Source organism: Tachypleus tridentatus, chromosome 2 (genome assembly GCF_004210375.1).
Source record: "Tachypleus tridentatus isolate NWPU-2018 chromosome 2, ASM421037v1, whole genome shotgun sequence".
Taxonomy (NCBI): Eukaryota; Metazoa; Arthropoda; class Merostomata; order Xiphosura; family Limulidae; genus Tachypleus; species Tachypleus tridentatus.
In genome coordinates, this window is record NC_134826.1 from 67,155,964 (window position 1) to 67,175,353 (window position 19,390).

Consider the following 19,390-nt stretch of genomic DNA (forward strand, 5'->3'; position numbering starts at 1 on the left):
GAACTTTACATAATGGCATAACTAGATTAAACAGCACTTAGCAGTTTGCAATGCACAACTAAGACATGCACATTTCTGCTTATTTCTGTAAAATAAAAACACAACAAACAAAGTAAAACCTTGGCACATTAATGCTTTATAAAAGCATAGTTTTCATGAAGATTGCAGAAGAACAAAACCATATTTCAGTTTTATACTGTAGCATTTTTATATTAACACCACATTCTTCAATGCATATGCATCCCAATCTTCATTTTTTTTAAAAAAAACTTTCTCTGAATTTGCACTGGCAAAGAGAAAATATCCAAAAAAAGGTGTGAAAAATATTTATATATTTTCACTGATATTTAATTTTTTTATATTAATATGACAATTAAATATGTTCTTTATCTCCAACTTTTTTATTAACTACCTATTGTTTCAGATACGTTTATATATGCTGCCTTTTCTCAAAGTTACTCACTGCTTAAAGTCTGAAACCAACTACTTTTTACCATTCTTTCTTATACTTTCTTATGGATAACAGAAAATCATTTATGCTTTATTTTCTAATGGCTTGCTTATGACAGCAAAGAATCAATTTTAAAATCAAAGCTAAACTTTCATGAAATAGTTAGTATTCATGTCAGAAAAACTCAAAAACAACAACAAAAAAGATAAAAGTTTAGTAACAGATGTCTAAATTCAATTCTGTGTGGTTACAAATACTAATGTTCTGGAAAAAATTGATGCCATCTGATTTGGCAAATGTGAGGGTGGAAGCAAACTTACAGGTCCCAGTCTCTTGAGTAAGACATCACGAATGTCCAGCCAGCCCTTGAAAGAAAGAACTTCAAAGAGTGCCAGCATAGCATTGCCTATATTGTCAAAGTTGAACCTGCGAGGGTTGGCCCTACAGAAATAGGACAGCAGTTAATAGAAACAGAGAAATCAGAGAGTTAGGAAACTGGTAATGAGGAAACATAAACAGTGTTCATTACTCCAGACCGAACTGATGAGTTTCTTCTTTTTAGTTTTTGCATAGTGGTGAAGATGTCAGTATGAAAAAAAGATGTTGAAAGTACCTAGAAGACAAAAGGATTTTCTGCACTGATTAAAAATCTACAATGAGACCACAGTGCTGGGTACACGGGTAATTAAGTTTTGTATAACCTGACATTAAGGTACCTGCAAGTATATTAAGACACAAAATATGACACCAAAAGAAAAAAAATTTTTTTTTAGTTTGTTAATGATAGTTCTTTTTCCTAAAACAAGTGATACTGTTAGATGTGAACACACAAACTAAAGAAACTCAATTATTCTTTGAGCTAAGGTTAGATGAAATAGGTTCAGTTGATGAAGAGAAATGAACACAGTTCACTATGGTAGTCAACACACAAACACACACAATCTATTTTGTTATTACAGACAGTGCTATAAACCCCTTCTCTAGATGTCAGAGGTCATGTGCATCCCACAGCAACAGGAAATGTCAAACATCTAACTCACTTCTCCTGTCTGTTCTATCAGGATATCACGTACTTCAGCATAGCCCTCTAAGGATAGAACCTCAAATAGCGTTAGCATGGCCGAGCCCAAGTTGTCAAAGTTGAAGTTTCGCGGGTTAGCCCTGGGACAACAAGAAGTATATTCTATTTACTCAAGAAAAAAAAATCACTTTACCACCAGTGTTCTCCTGTTGCAGTTTTGATATCCAAAATACATATTTTTATAGAAAAGTAAATCAAAATATGAATTATAACACTTGTTATACAAAAATAATTTAATATCCTCTCGAGATGTTTCCATAACAATCACAGTGTTGTTTTCTGGTACAGCTAAATATGTATACAGAATAGTCTGTTTTACTAAAGAAAGAATAGTTTTGAAGACAATACTTAACTGAGATGTTAAAACAGGGTTTAAACCATCAAACAAGTAAAATAATCTTCATATTTTAATTATGTATTAATCTTCACATTTATATATACAAACCCTACTGATAATACGTATTTTATGGGCTTACTGAATCAAGTACATTTTTTGTTGTTTCTTTTTCTGTTTATTAATAAATGTTTAAGATTTAGTCTAACAGCTGTCTCCTTTTCAATATTAGCATTAAAAGTACTTGACAATGACATGGATTTATTTCAAAGAATTACATAAAATACTGAGACGATATACAATTCATTACAGTATGATTTGTAAATTTAGAAGCTATTATGGATCCACATGTCACCTCATTCTAGTGATACCATGAGTTTAATGGACTCATAAACACTGTCTTAACATCTTGAGCTAACACTACTTTATGAATTAAAATGCTATGACAATGACCATAAATGAACTGCTTCTACTATCCCATAGTAGACTCATAAACAGTCTTAACATCTTGAGCTAACACTACTTTATCAATTAAAATGCTATGACAATGACCATAAATGAACTGCTTCTACTATCCCATTATTGTTCCTAATTTCCAAACATAACAAGAAAGCAATTCTTCTCACTTCTCTGATTGCTGATTGCTGGTGTAAAGCAGACATCTAAACACCTATCAGCAGGATAAAGCAAACATTCTTTCAGCAATTACTTTAAAAATACTTATGTCTGAACTTGGTTATGCACAAAAAAAAATACAGAACTGAAAGGGGGTAAATACACCCACAAGTGTGAGCAGACAAATTTCCAGTACTAGCAATTTCCAATTATTCATAAATAAAACAAACAAGTTCTCTCCTCCAGTTTTCCAAACACATGGCAGTCTTCACTGGTAATAGACTTGCCGAGTAACTCAATGCTCAGCTGTGTGACTGTATTAAAAAAAATTTAAAAATCCAAGTATGAAACAAAATAGAACAGAAAATTCAAATAAGCCAGCCTTGAAATGCTGTCTTTTCCAAAACCATCACTTCCGACTTTCACCCATTAACCCATGTAAAAAAGACATGTTGAACAGAGATCCACAGGACTAGTTTATCTAAATTATAGTCACATAAGTATTCCTGAATCATTACTCACAACAAAAACAATTCTAAAACTACAAGATACTAGAAAATTAGATTTTATGACCTAAATCAGCAGAAGATTTAAAACATTTTCTTCCAAGTCTACAAAATGTAGGGATAAACTTTGAATCAACATAGTTGCATGTGGAACATAATCTGCATAAATTGACTAGATTTCCAGTGACATGGACAAAACGAGGTTTGAAAGAAGTGAACTGAACTTAACCAAAACCTCTCCAATTTCAATTCCATTTTTTTTTTTTTTTGGCATATTTATAATTTAAGGCCTAGATTTAACTTATTCCACAGGAAATGTTTACTGTAAATTTTTAAAATTTTGTTTCTAGAATTTTCACTGACTTAGGAAATATGTTTAAAACCTCCAAATATACAGAATCTTTAATCTGCATGTGGAACATAATCTGCATAAATTGACTAGATTTCCAGTGACATGGACAAAACGAGGTTTGAAAGAAGTGAACTGAACTTAACCAAAACCTCTCCAACTTCAATTCCATTTTTTTTTATTATTTTTTGGCATATTTATAATTTAAGGCCTAGATTTAACTTATTCCACAGGAAATGTTTACTGTAAATTTTTAAAATTTTGTTTCAAGAATTTTCACTGACTTAGGAAATATGTTTAAAACCTCCAAATATACAGAATCTTTAATTCTCAACTGACAGCACTACACAGTTTGACATAAGTTAAATGCCATGCCTATTAATAAATAGCATTAATTTTCTCACCAAACTCGAGGTACCAGAATGGCAGGATAAGATTCATTTACTCCAGGTTCCAGTTTCATTTTGGTAATGAACACTTTTCTCATGAACACCCCAACACACTTCTCCTAATGTATATAAAAAACAAAGGTTTGGCAATTTCAATAATGTCAAATAAAAACACAGTATTAAACTAAACCCTAAAATTCAATGCTCATTTAGGTTTAAGTAAAGAGAGCTTTCCTGAAACATTTCATCAACACTGTTGAGTTTTCCTTCTATAGTCTGATGTGATATTGCAGTGAGATGCAAAACATGACTCAAAACAAACAAAATTAATTACCAAACAATTAAGATAACTGTCATGAAAAATTACAAAAAAGGGAGCTGAAAACTGCCATAAGCGTCACATATTTTGACCACTTACACCATTATATTGTAGTACGACATCACATAATGAATGCTTACATAAATCAGATTAATATTATTGTGTTGAGTTATAACCCTATTATATATAAAATAATAAGTAAACAAACAGTCTTATACTGGAAAAGGTTAAAACAGAACCACCACAGTGAAAATGATTTATTAAAAATATAAAGTAAAATAAAAATTACACATTTTCTAGAATAACTGCAAATTGTAATAAACAATTACAATCATTTATCCTAAACAGTCTCAGGCTCATAACAGCTTATAGCTGCTTTAATTTAATTTATTTTTTGTTTGTTTTATAGTTCTCTGAAACATCTTACTAACCTAACAAAGCCACAAGTTCTTTGAACTATGTCTCACTAGCATATCAAAGCCATATGTTACCTTAAAAGAAATTATGATGAACAAAGTATTGAGTGACATGGATTCATCACATACTTTTTATCACTTACATAGTGCTCAACTTCAAATTTTCACATCATGTTTCTTATATAATCTAATTTTCACATGTTAGTTACTTTTGTTGAAAAATAATTAATAATAAACAAAAAAATTATTACAAGAAATTTACTAATTATTGTAGCTATTAGGCCTATTTATACTTCAAATACTTTAAAGATATTTTGGTAAGACTAATTTTATTTCACTCACACATTTTGTTTTGTTTAAAAATAATTCATGTGACCTTCAAATGTCTCTTCTAGAACACAACAAATACATTAAACACCAGTTAAGAATCTCCAAAAATCCAATGTAATTTATCTGGCTTTCGTCTCTAACTGAATTCAGAAATCTTAGTATCTTTTGAAACAACGTTATCTGTCTGTCACCAAGCTTTCACCGTGAACTGTCTGCTCTTATAACTCCAAAAAACCAGACAATGATATTTATGTAGTGTAGAAACCACTCTTTCTATTGGTAACAAACATATCCAATAATAATATCAGAGTATTATATACATTTTTTAAGGAAAAGAGAATATGGAAGGGGGCACAATAATGACAGTTGAACAAAAATAAAGAAATATAAATAAATAAATAAATGTGTTGAAAATTTAGATTCTGACTTGTCAATATCTATAGCATGTATATTTCATTGGTCAAACAACTTTGAAGCCAAAAAAATAAAAAGAATCTGCATATGAGAAATGACAGTGCCACCAAGTCACATGATTCTGAGTTACCCATGAGGATTTATTTAAATATTTCTTTTTGAAATTAAAATTTAGATAATATAAAATTTTGGAGCATAAAATATGTTTTTATGCCAAGTTTATTGATATACACTGATAATAGAGTTGTTTACTTAACTTTTAAAGGTCATGAATGTTCACTTAGGCTCCCACTGTTCATATACAGGGTTAAAGATTAAACAACAGCACTTACTCGAGTCTCAATTGTAGGATCATTGCATCGAGCAAGGCGACCACCAAACAGGTGCACTCCGTAACAGGCAAATACAAACATCAAGACAATAAGAAGAACGGATACCTAAATATAAGAATTTTTATGTTTACACTGGGAAAAAAAAAGAACAAAAACTTTTATAACGTATACCTATAAATCCATTGAAAGAAAATGTTTGTCATCTTTATATTAAAATGCAGTTTTGTTTGATGTTTAACAACAATTAGTTCAGAGTAAAAACGAAAATCTTTGACTTTCTATTTCATTACCATTAAACATTAAAAAAAAGGAATAATTTATACTTGTTTGTCCAGTTTATACACCACTGTTTCCTCCGTGGTGAATTAGGTGTAAACTCTGTTTAAATGTTTTATTCTGTGTGTATGCGAGTCTAAATTCCAAAGAAAAATACAACAAAAACCAAGTAACACAGAATGACTTACTTATATAGTTCAACAGAAATACACTTAAGTTAGTGCTGTGAAAAAATATCATTAGGTCTTAAGGTTTAAGTTTTGTTAGAATAATCACATTTTTCAACTAATAAAAATGTAACTATAAAGCAGGGACACGTTACTCTTACGCTGAAATACAGAGGAAAACACAAGCCATGCTACAGATAACATAACAGAAACACAAGTGTCCTGATACAGATGTTAAACAAAGCTATCATTACTTGTGACTGGGTAAGCTAAAGAAATAAGAACTAGAAACTCTAAGATTCCATGTAAAGAATCTGTATTGTTATAGGAACCTGTTAAAGTTGGATTACCATGGAAAGTTTTGAGATTACATACATTCTAAGAATCATAAATGCAGAATCTACTCTGCTAAAGAAACTAAACTGTAGTTCTAAACAGTGACCAAAAATATGCAAAATGATTCACTTTTGTATTTCAAATTGCTTCAGTTCTTTTATTTTGTCAGATGCAATTAAAAAACAAACAAACATTTTAATAACATTGAAAAATTAATTCAGTTATTTATCCAAGGATAAAAACTCTTTATATATGCTTACAAAAAAAAATAAATCTCACAAACAATGAATTCAACTCGCCAATAAAATCTCCTTAAAACCTCTTAGGAGTTCATAGACCACCTTCCGCATGTGAGGCACAAGACTAAAGATCCTTAACGGACGTACACAACGCAAAATCATCAAAAGCTGAGGTCCAGACTGAGGAGGAACTTTCTCAGGCATCCAACATAGAAAAACCAAGCTCACCTAAAAGGTGGGTTGGGAAAAAAAACTGTCCAATAAAAATGCTTAAAATGATAGAGTTTTAAACATATTACACTGCAAAATATATCTGGTACATATGTTAAAAACTTACCTGGTGTTATGCAAGTGATGATTTAGGTCTCTTTGTACGTTACACTTTTTACAAATCTACACAAGAGTTATCTGCACGAACCATCTCTAACTTCCAAGTGATAAACTTGTGGGAAAGCAGTTAGTCAACACTATCCAGCATTAGGCGACTCTTATCAGAGCAGATAATGAGATCTGATTGTCACGGTGTTAATGCACTGACAGCTGGGAAGCACAATTATTATTTTTGGTTGTAGCACAGTAATAACTGCTTGGCCTCACTAAGCCCATTTCATATAATATCATATAATAAGCACAACCTTCTATCTGTAACAGTTTGGAGAGAAAGTTTCAAACAACTACTGCAAATCATCATTGTTAACCCACTGCACTAACAGTCTGAAATATATTGAAACTACTGCAAATCATCATTGTTAACCCACTGCACTAACAGTCTGAAATATATTGAAACTACTGCAAATCATCATTGTTAACCCACTGCACTAACAGTCTGAAATATATTGAAACTACTGCAAATCATCATTGTTAACCCACTGCACTAACAGTCTGAAATATATTGAAACTACTGCAAATGGATGAAGTTCATTACATTCTGAATATTTAACTTTTCATGTCCCACCATTAACAGCAACATATCCAGCCAAAACCACAATGCCAATTCTTTGAAGCCTAATTACATTTTGTTACAAATTTGAGAAGATGGCTCATCTTAGTACTTAACTCCAAAATTCTTAACACTTGTTATGATTTATATAAACACCATATAATGTGAAAATTTCATGTTATCAATTTGACATTATTAACTCTTATTATGTAAGTTACATATTCTAACATCATAAATATATTATTTTATTCATAGTAATACTCACAGTATAAATAAAGAAATCCATGATGCCAGCAACATCTTTAATAAGAGCCTTCGGAGTAAACAAAAGTCCATCGGCAAAAGTCTTTAGAGTCAATTCAATGCTCATAGCTACAACAAATACGTATTCTGCAATCTAAAGTTTAAAAAAAACGTTACTATGTCTCTCTTTATGCCATTGCCTTACAACTCTTCAAACACAACAAACTACCTGGCATCACCCATTTCTTCCGAGAGGAAATGTGTAACAAAAATCAAAAGTCATATATAACTGATTCTAAATAAAAATACAGTAGGAAATCAAAATATATCAACACTTAATAAGAGTTTTAAACCAGATACCTTTAAAAACTGAAAATATAATTTCAATACATTATGTTGTTTGATTTCATTAACCCTACAATCACAAGGTGAGGTAATATACAAAAAAATTGTTATGTTTTAGTAGTGACTTTTAACATGAGAAAATCTCATATAGAATTCTCAACACATTTACAATTTAATATATCATTTAAAAAAGCACAATGAAAGTCCTGAAATTGTTACTGAGCTATTCATGAAAAGTCTACCCAAAGACAGACAACTTTTACTCAGAGGCATTCATTTTTAAGAATGGTTTCCAACATGATTATGGCTTCTCAAATGCTCTGTGCATTTAGCAGAAATAACAATAAATGTTATTTAAATATTTATTATGATCTTCTTTTGATGAGATCTTGTCAATAGCACCTACGCCTCTCAGTCACTGAGCAACCTAACATAGTAGAATTTGTTAAAATAAGAAAAACAAAGTATCTTATTATTATTATTGTACCTTCTACTTTGCAATTTTCTTGTCCTCTTTTGATTGGATTTTAATGAGTGTGGTCATTTTAACAAGAACCCCATCATAACAAGTATCACTAGTGCCAAACCTACACTTTGTCTAAGGTAAACGTTACTTTCGGACATTATCCTGGTGTAAATTTAGCAATGAAAACAGGACGTTAAGGGTAATTTACTTTTGCAAAAGGCAATGGTCTCTTACCATAATCTTGACACAACTCAGGAGAAATAACTCATTTCTAAATTATGTGTTTTTTGGAAGATATAAGCTGATGAGCACAGAAGTTGTATTATTGTTTGTCAGCTTTAATACAACATTATTGTTAAAAGTCAGTTTTAGTACTTTTTTATCAGTTGACAAAGACTGTGATGATTAAAATAGCTAGCCACTAATTTTTGCATGTTTGGTTTCACTTTTATGGTTAAGAAAAATCACAAAATATCATTGTATCAATCTTATAAATTTCTTTAAACCTGAACCTTTCATGGTCAGATTAGACTTTATTACTAAAAACTTTTTTATTATTTACTTTCATTACAAAACATTTACAACTCTAAATAATTTACAGAGCAATATTAAAACTCAACAAAAACCCCAAGAGTTTAAGTTTTCACAAAAAGAATTTTTAAATTAATCTACCATAAGGGAAAGTAATAGCAATAGCATTTAATTTTAAATTGGTCATCATGATATGCTGATACTTTAGCATGTTTTGTGGGACAAAGATCCTCAGACTGCGAGTTGAGTACTCAAACCACCTGACCAGGCCAGGCCCTCAAGTATAAGGCTATTCTCTTACTGCAAGGTAAGTGATTGTGAAAAACAGTTTTTAAGTACACTGTTCCAAACAGCATAAGTAAGTTACAATGGATTAAATATACGATGTTATACAACCACTTTCACATAAAATACAATTGTTTCAGATGTTAATTAAAATCCAAAAAAATAAAGAATTTAAAAACAAAAAATTATTTTGTTGGCTGTATTTGAAATAAATATAATTTTGTTACACTATTTTCTTAGGCAAGCACTGGATAAAACGTTTTTTTTCATAAATTAGTACAATTAATATACCTTTAATTATTGTACCAACTTAGGGTCTATAAAAATCAAGTAATTTACTCAACTTGCTCAAGTAGTAAAATGAAAAGACAAATCAAGTCTTTCAATACATATTTTTTTTTCACCAGAACATTAAGGGAAAGGTCTCTTGAAATTATTGTTTTTGGTAGCGCAACATAGAATAATCCCAATACTAGTACATTAGACATCAGAATTGTTTACAAAAACACAAAAAATAGCTGATGTTTAGAAATAACCTTTGGGCGGTTTTTGCATAAAAGTATTATTTGTATGAATTTTAGTAGTGTGAAATCAGAATAAAATACAAAATATAATACCTGAAGTACAGGAGTGATCATAATTCTTCTAGTTGGAGTTTCAAACATCATGGATATACAGGATACAGTTGTAATAAGGATCATTACCCAGTCCACATAGGTTACCAAACCAAGAAGATTACTGTACACACACAAGAAGACATAGTGAAATTAAGGGTGCACTTCTAACAACATTTCACATTCTCACAATTCAGGTGATTGACCAAATAGTGAGATACAATAGGCTAGTGAAATGAAAAAAATAAATAAATGGGAAAAGTAAAAATCTTAGTATTATATTTCAACATACATATAATTCAACCACTTTAAGAGCTTATACTAACAACTTAGAATTTTTTATTCAAGTAATACATGAATTTTCACAAAATTCCTCTTTGAATAGGGCACATAAAATGTTTATATGAGATACGATAAGCTCTGCTCATAGTTTTTAAAACTCAGAATTTTAAAACAAGCTTAAACTATCTTTGTCACATTTAGCCAAAGTACACTTAGTTATTGAAATCTGCACGAATTTCTAGGAAGGGGCAAAGTTTTGCAAGGAGGGTAGATAGAGATAGAGTATTGTGAAACTGTGAACTGAATCAAAAATTCATATACATGTGCCCCCCTTTTGCTTAATTGGAAATCTTAATGCCTAAAAATAAGCAATGAATACCAAATCTTTCACAATTGACTTTTAAAATGTATTTATAAAAATTATTCTGACAAAAATTAATAGACTTAATACAAACAACAGAAACTGACTTCAAGTCTCTATATCGCTAGGTATGGTTAATATTCCATTACAAATTTTGAGATATTAGAGGTAAAGTCATGAGACTCAAACAGCAGGTTATTCATAATACTGATTTTTCATAAACACCCAAAAAAAAACCAACCGAGTAACAACAAGTAAAAATAAATTGGTTAACTTTCTAAAAAAAGTCCAGAAACCAGGATCATCTATTAAGAAAACTGATCATTGATTTATTTATTTTTGATAAAAAGTTGAGATCTACAATGCTTTTGCAAAAAGAATACAAGCCTTTAATATAACATATTTGAGAGATATCCACAGTTTTGTACTAGCATTTGTTATTTTTATTTGGATGCAATATTAATACAAGAAGTTCTAAGATAACTAATATCTTATATAATTAACACACTTTTCTTTTTATCTATCTGTCTATTTATAGAAATTTAAATCATTTGCTTTTCATTAAAAATATTTTATCTTTTTGGAAATCCAGATGAATTAACACAAATTGCTCATGAGAGATTTATAATAGTTCTAGAAAAAGATTAATCTTAAAGTTTAACACAATTACTTATGCAGAAGACATGACTTACTGTAGAGTTTTGTATTTAATCTTTCTTTCTTTTCCCGTCACTGGATCCCTCACTCTAGGGTCATATCGTGCATATACGATCATCTGAGATATTTTACGAAACTGGCTCTCTCTTCCAACAATAAATAAAGGTGTGTCAAAATATGGATGGTTTTCCCTCAAATCCTCTTCTCGTTGATTTCTACATGTGGAACATAAAAGTGTCAAGGTAATTTCTATCATTATGTGTAAAATTATTTACAAAATTTATGAAATGTATTAAGTGCAGATAAATCTTTTTTGACTAAACATGCAATCATAAAAATTCATCAAATATATGTTATAATGTAATAAGAAAGCTGCTTAATAAGTACATTAGGAGTCACGATATCTAAACTAGTCTATCAGGCAAACAGTAGAAACTATTATCTAATGGAATCCTTTATTGTTCTGATTATTAAAAAAAAACGTACAAAATCTCTTTTGTTCAACTGTTTGTTCCAGAAATTATAATTTAAACAATATTTTTATTATCTTGGCTTCTTTCAGCACATATCAGAACTCATTTAATTGTTTACACCTTTTAATTTCTGCTTGTTGACGTTTCTGTTGAAGCAACTTAATGTCAAAATCATGAGGACTCCGACCTGAGCCTGTTGTGTTCACACTTCCCACATCTCCATTTTCTTTGAGATGGTCATAATTCTGTTTGATCTTTATAGAACCACCTCGCACTGAGTGGCGCATGCTCCTGCAATAACAAACTTTACTGTTTGTACATGTTCATAGGATGCCAAAAAAATGACTATTCATTGATATTAAATATATTTTTCATGATGTTGTAGTTTCTACCTCAAATAAACAATCATCAAAAATTATTTCTTTTTGCTCTACGTAAATTAAGCATGTTTATGCACAGAAGTACTTAAAAGTTGTTACTGTACCCAGTACTGGTTCAGAAAGGTCATCTAATTTAGTCACTTACACTGGCTACCTTAAAATCAGAATTAAGTTTCATCTTTTATCTACGATTCCTAATTTTCATGGCTACTTATAGTAATAATGTTTTACTTAATACTGAGAATAGCATACAGTGTAACCATATTGCTATGAGTTTGTGTATTTTAAATGACCTTAAAACCACCATGATTACATGGCAGTACAAATATTACAACCCTGAAAGTACTTTATACATCTCACAAAATTTGCCAAGTTCTCAGTAAACACATAATTTTTTATAGATAAAAATCAGAATTTTTAAGTAAGCATTTTACTAAAACTTTGTCTGTAATTATATGGTATTATAATATTATTTGCTTCGAGTACAAACTAATTTTAATGTTAAGATTAAAACAGTTTTTTCATACAGGAAATTTCAAATTTTGTTTTTATAATCCATAAAACCTCCTGAATAAATATCAAACATTTTTGTCTGAAAACCTTTACGTTGTCACAATTTTTGTACTAGGAGAAATTGTTTTTAACATTTCTTCATACAACTAAGTAGTCAATTTGATTTCTAAGACATGTTTTATACTTTATTTTAAACGTAACTCAGTTAAAGGTTGTGGCTTGTACACTGTATTTACCTCAGTCAAAATGAGTGCTCTAGTAACATAATAAAAACAGCAAAAATAACTGTTTTTAAAAATTTAATACTTAAGATGAATCATCCAAATTAATGTCATGTTCCTGTTTTCTGATGTGTCACTAAAATATAATGCAAACACATTAAACTACAATACAGCTTTGTTCTTGGTTACTAAAATAAGACATGCCATTTGATTTTAGGGAAAAAAAAAAGAATCCTCATCTCTCATACCTGTTCAAAGTTAAAAAAACAGAACCATATATTAAACTAGTTAAAGATTTATATTCTTCTCTTCACCACTAATATAACCATTAGCATTTTTGTCAAATATAAATTATTTCTATAACTACACATAAATTATGTAATCCTGTCATTGTTTATAGATGCTAGTTTTGTTTTTAACATAATCAGAATTACTTTTCAGAAGTTGTTTAATCTATTAGTAAGCAATTCAGGCAATATTTATCATTTCGTAGAAACACTGACTCAGTAAAAACCAAAACTCGATCTCTGAAAAACTAAACACAGTTTGTTACCCTGAAGATGACCTAAAAAGGTCAAAACATTGTTCTGTTTCAACAACATAAGGAGTCCAATAGTAGATACTTCTATGATTCATATGGTCTTGAACTGTAAATATTATTTTTACCTCACAAATATATACACCTTATGCTTACCACATATACAGTGCATAGCTGTAATAAAATTTGACTCAAAATTTATACCATAATTTCAAATTTTTTCATTTCTTTAAATGTACTAACTTAAAAACATTCCTTAAGGAAATCTGGACAAATATATTTCTACATAGATGAAAACACAACTTAAAACAATTTCCATAGAAGCTTAAAAATCCTCACATTTCCTAAAATCTTTGATAATTATGAAAGGTATACTTTAAATTTTTCTTTGTTTTAAGATTCAATTGTTTTATTCATTTATCTTGTATCCCAAATAGCCTTTTATCAAGATTACGAATATATCTTTTCTTATGAATGCAGTATTTTATACTTTATTGTTTTCTAGCAACCATTTATTCAAATAATAATTTCACCCACCTTCGGTCAAGTCGAACTGGTTTTTGTCCTGAACCATGCTTTTGGCTTTTTCCTTGTATTGGGATTTGACCAGAATCTCCAACCAAAAGTCTTTGGTTATTGGAATCTCTAAAGAAAAAAAGAGAAATACATTTCAAAATCACAAGAATAAGACATCCAAGTTTCTACAAACTAATTATTCATTTCAAACATGAAAGGTTTTGTTTTTGTTTCAAGACCACAGCTCTAAACACTTGTTTAGAAGATACTGTTTTGACATGTTACAACCTTAAATACCAAAAATTATCTCACAAAACAAAACACTATTGTTTCTCACTACTCTTCTTTCATTTTTAACTATAATAAAAGTTAATATTAATCTATATGCTATATTATTTATTGGAAAGAGAATTCTAAAGTTTCTGTGGTACTAATTAACCCTTTCACTGCTCTGTACATCATACAATGTTTTAAATATTTCCACCACTGTATGATATCCCAGTTGACATTTATTTGCACCAGTGATGTCATCCCCAACACTTATACATAGCAGGAAAAGCTGCATAGAGTGTAATATTGTACAATATAGTCATGTTATTCCCAACAAATGCCATGCCAGTGTGTGAGATAAGACAGATGTACAGTACCACATCTGGTATAAACAGACAAGTTCAGCTTGCACTCCCATCTTATCTCATGGTCAGTAAGGGTCATCCCAGATCTGACCAATCCCTCTTCACCACACACACCACCATGCCTATGGAGATGTCATTCATTACATGATGTTTTAGTGTTTATTCTTTTATTTTGCATACTTACAATTTCATAAGATGAAAAAGGATTTTGTTTTTATTTTACACATAGGGTGAGGGAGGTTTCCATCCAACCTAAGCAGTGAAAGGGTTAAATCAGAGAAATGCTGAATAATTAGAAAGGATACTAAGGTAAGACAATTTACTTCATTTGGATATATTTTAAGTAAAATGAGAATCACAATTTTATTTTAGAACACTCTGAAATTCTTCAGTATTCAGAGTGCACCATTAACTTGGAGAATTACCCCACACTTCTGCTCCTTATCAAAATCAGAAATTTAAGACAGCAATATCAATATTCAACATAATGTTAACGTAATATATTATATAAAAGTTAGAACATGCAGCATGATCTTACAAAATATTAAAATAGAATTTCAGTAAGTTTATTCTAGACTCAAATCAAATCTTAACTCAGATAACAAATGGTCAATCAAAATGTGTTGTTTGTACAAACTATAAAACGAATTAAACATGAAAGACTGAAGTGAAAACGTAAAGTTTGTCTGTCTTTTTAACATTTACTTTAAAGCCTCAAAGGAGAATTTGATAGATGCTTATATGATGATGAGTCTAAATGTACTTTTTTGAAGTCAGTTTTAAAACTAAATATCACTTCAAGTCACTACAAATTAACATCTTCATGACATAGCTGCATGTATATATCCTCAAGTTTTGAAAAATAGCAACATGTGCAAACACCTATGAGCACTCCTAATTTACTGAAATCATAAATAGTTTCTATTTCATTAATCTCTAAGATGCATACAAACTTCTAAAGTATCTAATGGTATCTCAAATGTCACTGATGTAGTTTTATTTAAATAAATCTCTTGTGCATTTACAGTAGGTACTGTGCTCTTGAGTTATAGAAGTGAAAGAAACTCAGTGAACTAAATGTTTATAATATGTAATATTTCCCAAACACAAGCACTGGCTGAAACAGAAACATTAACTCAAATCTATTCTATAAAGTTTTTAATTCTATTGACACAGGTATCTTTTACTGCACAAGACACAATGTTTTAATGTCTTACATTCCAGATTTATTAAACTACTTTTTATTTATGTTCTACCAATTAGAATAGCATAAAATCTTAGCAAATAAGGCAAATCTTAATAGTATTCAAGTTTTTATTTCTATAAGGCAATATTTTAAAAAACTTGAATTTCCCCTTGAGAGATACATTTGTTATTACCATATCATTTTCTCAATTTTATCCAACCATCCTTCGACAAAGTAAGAAATTAAATGTAAAGAAGTCTCTACAAAATCAACACTGCTCAGAAAAAACTTTTTTTTATAGTTTTCAATTTTGTTTGGTTGCAGAGTTATCAAATAGAAAATCAGACATCTCCTGCCACACCCACCTGTCATATCATCCCTTTCAGGATTTAATAATTCTGGTTTGTTTTGAATTTTGTGCAAAGCTACAAAAGGGATATCTGCACTAACTGTCCCTAATTTAGCAGTGTAAGACTAGAGGGAAGACAGCTAGTCATCACCACCCACCAACTCTTGGGCTACTCTTACAAATGAATAGCAGGATTGACCATCACATTAAAACATCCCCACAGTTGAAAGGGCTAGCATGTTTGGTGTGATGGGGATTCGAACCCGCAACCCTCAGATTATGAGTCCAGTGCCTTAACCATGTTTCCATGCCAAGCCATTGTTAATAGTTCTCTATTACATTTAATTATATATTACCTATGACCAATAAAAACTCAAGGTTTTCATCTGTCAAATGATGTATTGTTTAAAATGTTATTTTCTCAATGGTTAAATATTAAATTCATTCACAGTACCAATGTCATTCCCATGGGAAAGCTAATGACTAGTTTGGATGAATTTGTAACAACACTTGTCACACTGTTAAAAAGCCAAAAATTTTTGAGAGGTAAGGGAATTCATCTACTTTTTGCATGTATTAGTCTGTACTGTTTGGTGTTTTATTTAATTAAATGTTTGTTTGGAAGCTTGTTTGAAGTCAAGCCCAAAGCTGCAAAATGAGCTATCTGTGCCTTGCCCACCATGAGTATCAAAATCCACTTTCTAATGTTGTAAGTGTTTAGACATACCACTGTGTCACTGGGGCCTAGTTAATTATATAAAAATTAAGTACATTACTATCAACAGTATAAAACATTTCAGGTAAACTCTCTCTGACAATCAACAGCAAGAAAAAGAAGACTGGTTAATTATTTCATTTCTTGTTTTCAATGTTTGTTCTCCAATTATAATTATAAAAATAACTAAAATGTGAAAATAGGGGTCCTTTTAGGTTAGTTAAGATCAGATAAGGTAAAATAAATAACAATAATATTATAATAAAAATGTTTCACAAGGCACATACTTGATTAGCTTGTAGTAGATCAAGGGTAATTAATTTGTTAGTGTAATGTAAGGTGCACATTTCCATAGTGATTAACAACTTATAATGGTATAAACTGGTTATAGAATTATACATGGTTCAAAAGGCAATAAAATTTAATTATAAATAAATGAATACTGTTATGAACGTAGAGCTACTTAGGATAAAAGAATGTAGTTTCATGTTACAATCTGACATACTTCCAGAAAGAAAAAAATGGTAATATAGATTTATTTCAATTTCTTTTGTTGGCTACGAGGTACATCAAACTGGCCAATTCCATTTTAAGATAAAGTAGAAAAAATAACAAATATACCATAAAAATTGTTTGAGAAAAAAATGTTTGAAATGCATTGGGAGGTTTCAGGGAATACACAAAGGAAATTTTAGATTTTTGAGACTAGAAAAAGTATTTTTAATTTTAACATGAAAATTACTTTTTGCAAGGACTATTCAAAACAACTCAATATATTCATGGAAAAATCTTTATTTTATTTAAAATATTTCACTAATAAATGTGATTTTTTTTACATGAGAGACTTGTAATATTAACTAGAAGACTGCCAAATTTTGTGAGGATATACACCCTACATTAAAAGTTAGATGTATTAAATTTATAAAATGTACAAATGTGTACAAAGAGGTCACATGGTCAGTCAAATTGAACAAGTCCATGTTGAGAGAGTTAATGAAACTCTTATTCGCATGATGGTGCTTTCATAATGTCACCAATATGGTAAAAACAAAATAGTCTGTGCAGAGAAGAGACAAAAAATAGTTTAATTAATGTCAAATTTCCTCAATTTCTGCAATATTTTAAAAGGTATTTCCATCAACTATTAAAATATAGTGATGAACAGTTTTTAAAAAGATACATTTAACCAGTGCTTTGCAAAAATACCTGGAACTACTTAAAGTGACACACACCTAGTTGCAATGCTCACAACAAAGTGAGAATAAAGTCATGCACACAAAAACCTGATAAGCAAACAGAGGTAAATAAAATGACCAGTGATTGTCTTTTTGCTTAGTTATCAAACTGAAGTTGTTATTAGAACATGTTTTATCACAAATGGTTATTTTGTAAAATAGCTGACAGAAAGTGGAAATTTCTGTCGCACTACTCCAGTTGACTGGCAGCCCACTAATTACTAAAAAGCCTAAAATATTACTCCTAATCCTTAAACATCCAGGGAACCTTCAACGAACAGTTTAACTACTGAGATGTAGATTACAGGTTTGATAAAATCACCAATGTATCCTTGTTTAATCATCTCCATGTTCTTTCATTCGAAACTAACTTGACAAAACAGAAACAGAGATATTTGAACTTTGACTTACACGATGATGTAATTAACATTTGATTTCTTCAGCTGGGACAGAGAACTACGAACAGAGTTGGTATCTGACATTAACAACAATGGAGGTTGCTTACGATAGGTTACCAACGTGTCACCGTCTTCACTTGTCTTTTTCATAGTTGGTGTCTCTTCAGGCTGCTCTACAGCAAACTGTCTCATGAAACTTTCTCGAACCTAAACATTTTATTCTGTTAAATGCATCCTTCTTCCAGATAGATAGGGCATTTAAATAAGAGGCTACTAATCATTACTTTTCTGTATCTATGATGTAGTGAAATAGTTCCAAACCTATGATATGCATATTCTAGGAAGCTATGCAAAAGCCTTTGAAAAACATTAAAAAAGAAAATAAATCCCATGCCTAAAATCGAAGGGCAGTCTCAGTGAGTTACTAATGTATTCCATTAGTCAGCTTCCATATTTCATATACTGTTAACTTGGCCTTGAATTATTTCATTTAATTTACTCTTTTATTAATTTAACCATTAATAGTTTTATTTGGAGTTTACTTACTGACTAAGCATATTTTATTATAATCAGTGATGTCAAGAAAACCCACTTATAGAGAAATATATATGCAAAAACGGCTTGTCTGGGTTGAGAAAATATTTTACTTAGAAGAGCGAACAACGTTTCAACTTTCTTCAGTCATCGTCAGGTTCACAAAGAAAGAGGTAAATGACCGGAAGCTGACCACATGTTTGGAATGGGTTGTGTAACTGAGTGTCAGAATGTAGAGGGTGGTGTTAGATGTTTGAATATATAATTTTATTTATTTTATTATATTAATATAGGTATAAAGGCATTCCTTTATATTGGTTTATTTTGGGTTTAAGTTGTTGTATAAGTAAGGCTTCTTTAATTTTGCGTTTGTTTATGTTTGTTTCTTTATTCAGTATTTGAGTGTTTTCTATGGTTAT

General features: G+C 30.2%; 1 protein-coding gene across 1 annotated transcript in view; it reads right to left on the minus strand.

The window, feature by feature from the left end:
• Positions 1-19,390, minus strand: part of na (sodium leak channel non-selective protein na) — an 82,805-nt gene that overhangs the window by 33,944 nt on the left and 29,471 nt on the right. The window contains 10 exon segments of the mRNA XM_076488142.1: positions 772-892; positions 3,741-3,844; positions 5,537-5,641; positions 6,615-6,782; positions 7,760-7,891; positions 9,982-10,102; positions 11,314-11,493; positions 11,872-12,042; positions 13,941-14,048; positions 18,451-18,644. Of these exon segments, the coding sequence (XP_076344257.1) occupies positions 772-892; positions 3,741-3,844; positions 5,537-5,641; positions 6,615-6,782; positions 7,760-7,891; positions 9,982-10,102; positions 11,314-11,493; positions 11,872-12,042; positions 13,941-14,048; positions 18,451-18,644 (1,404 nt within the window).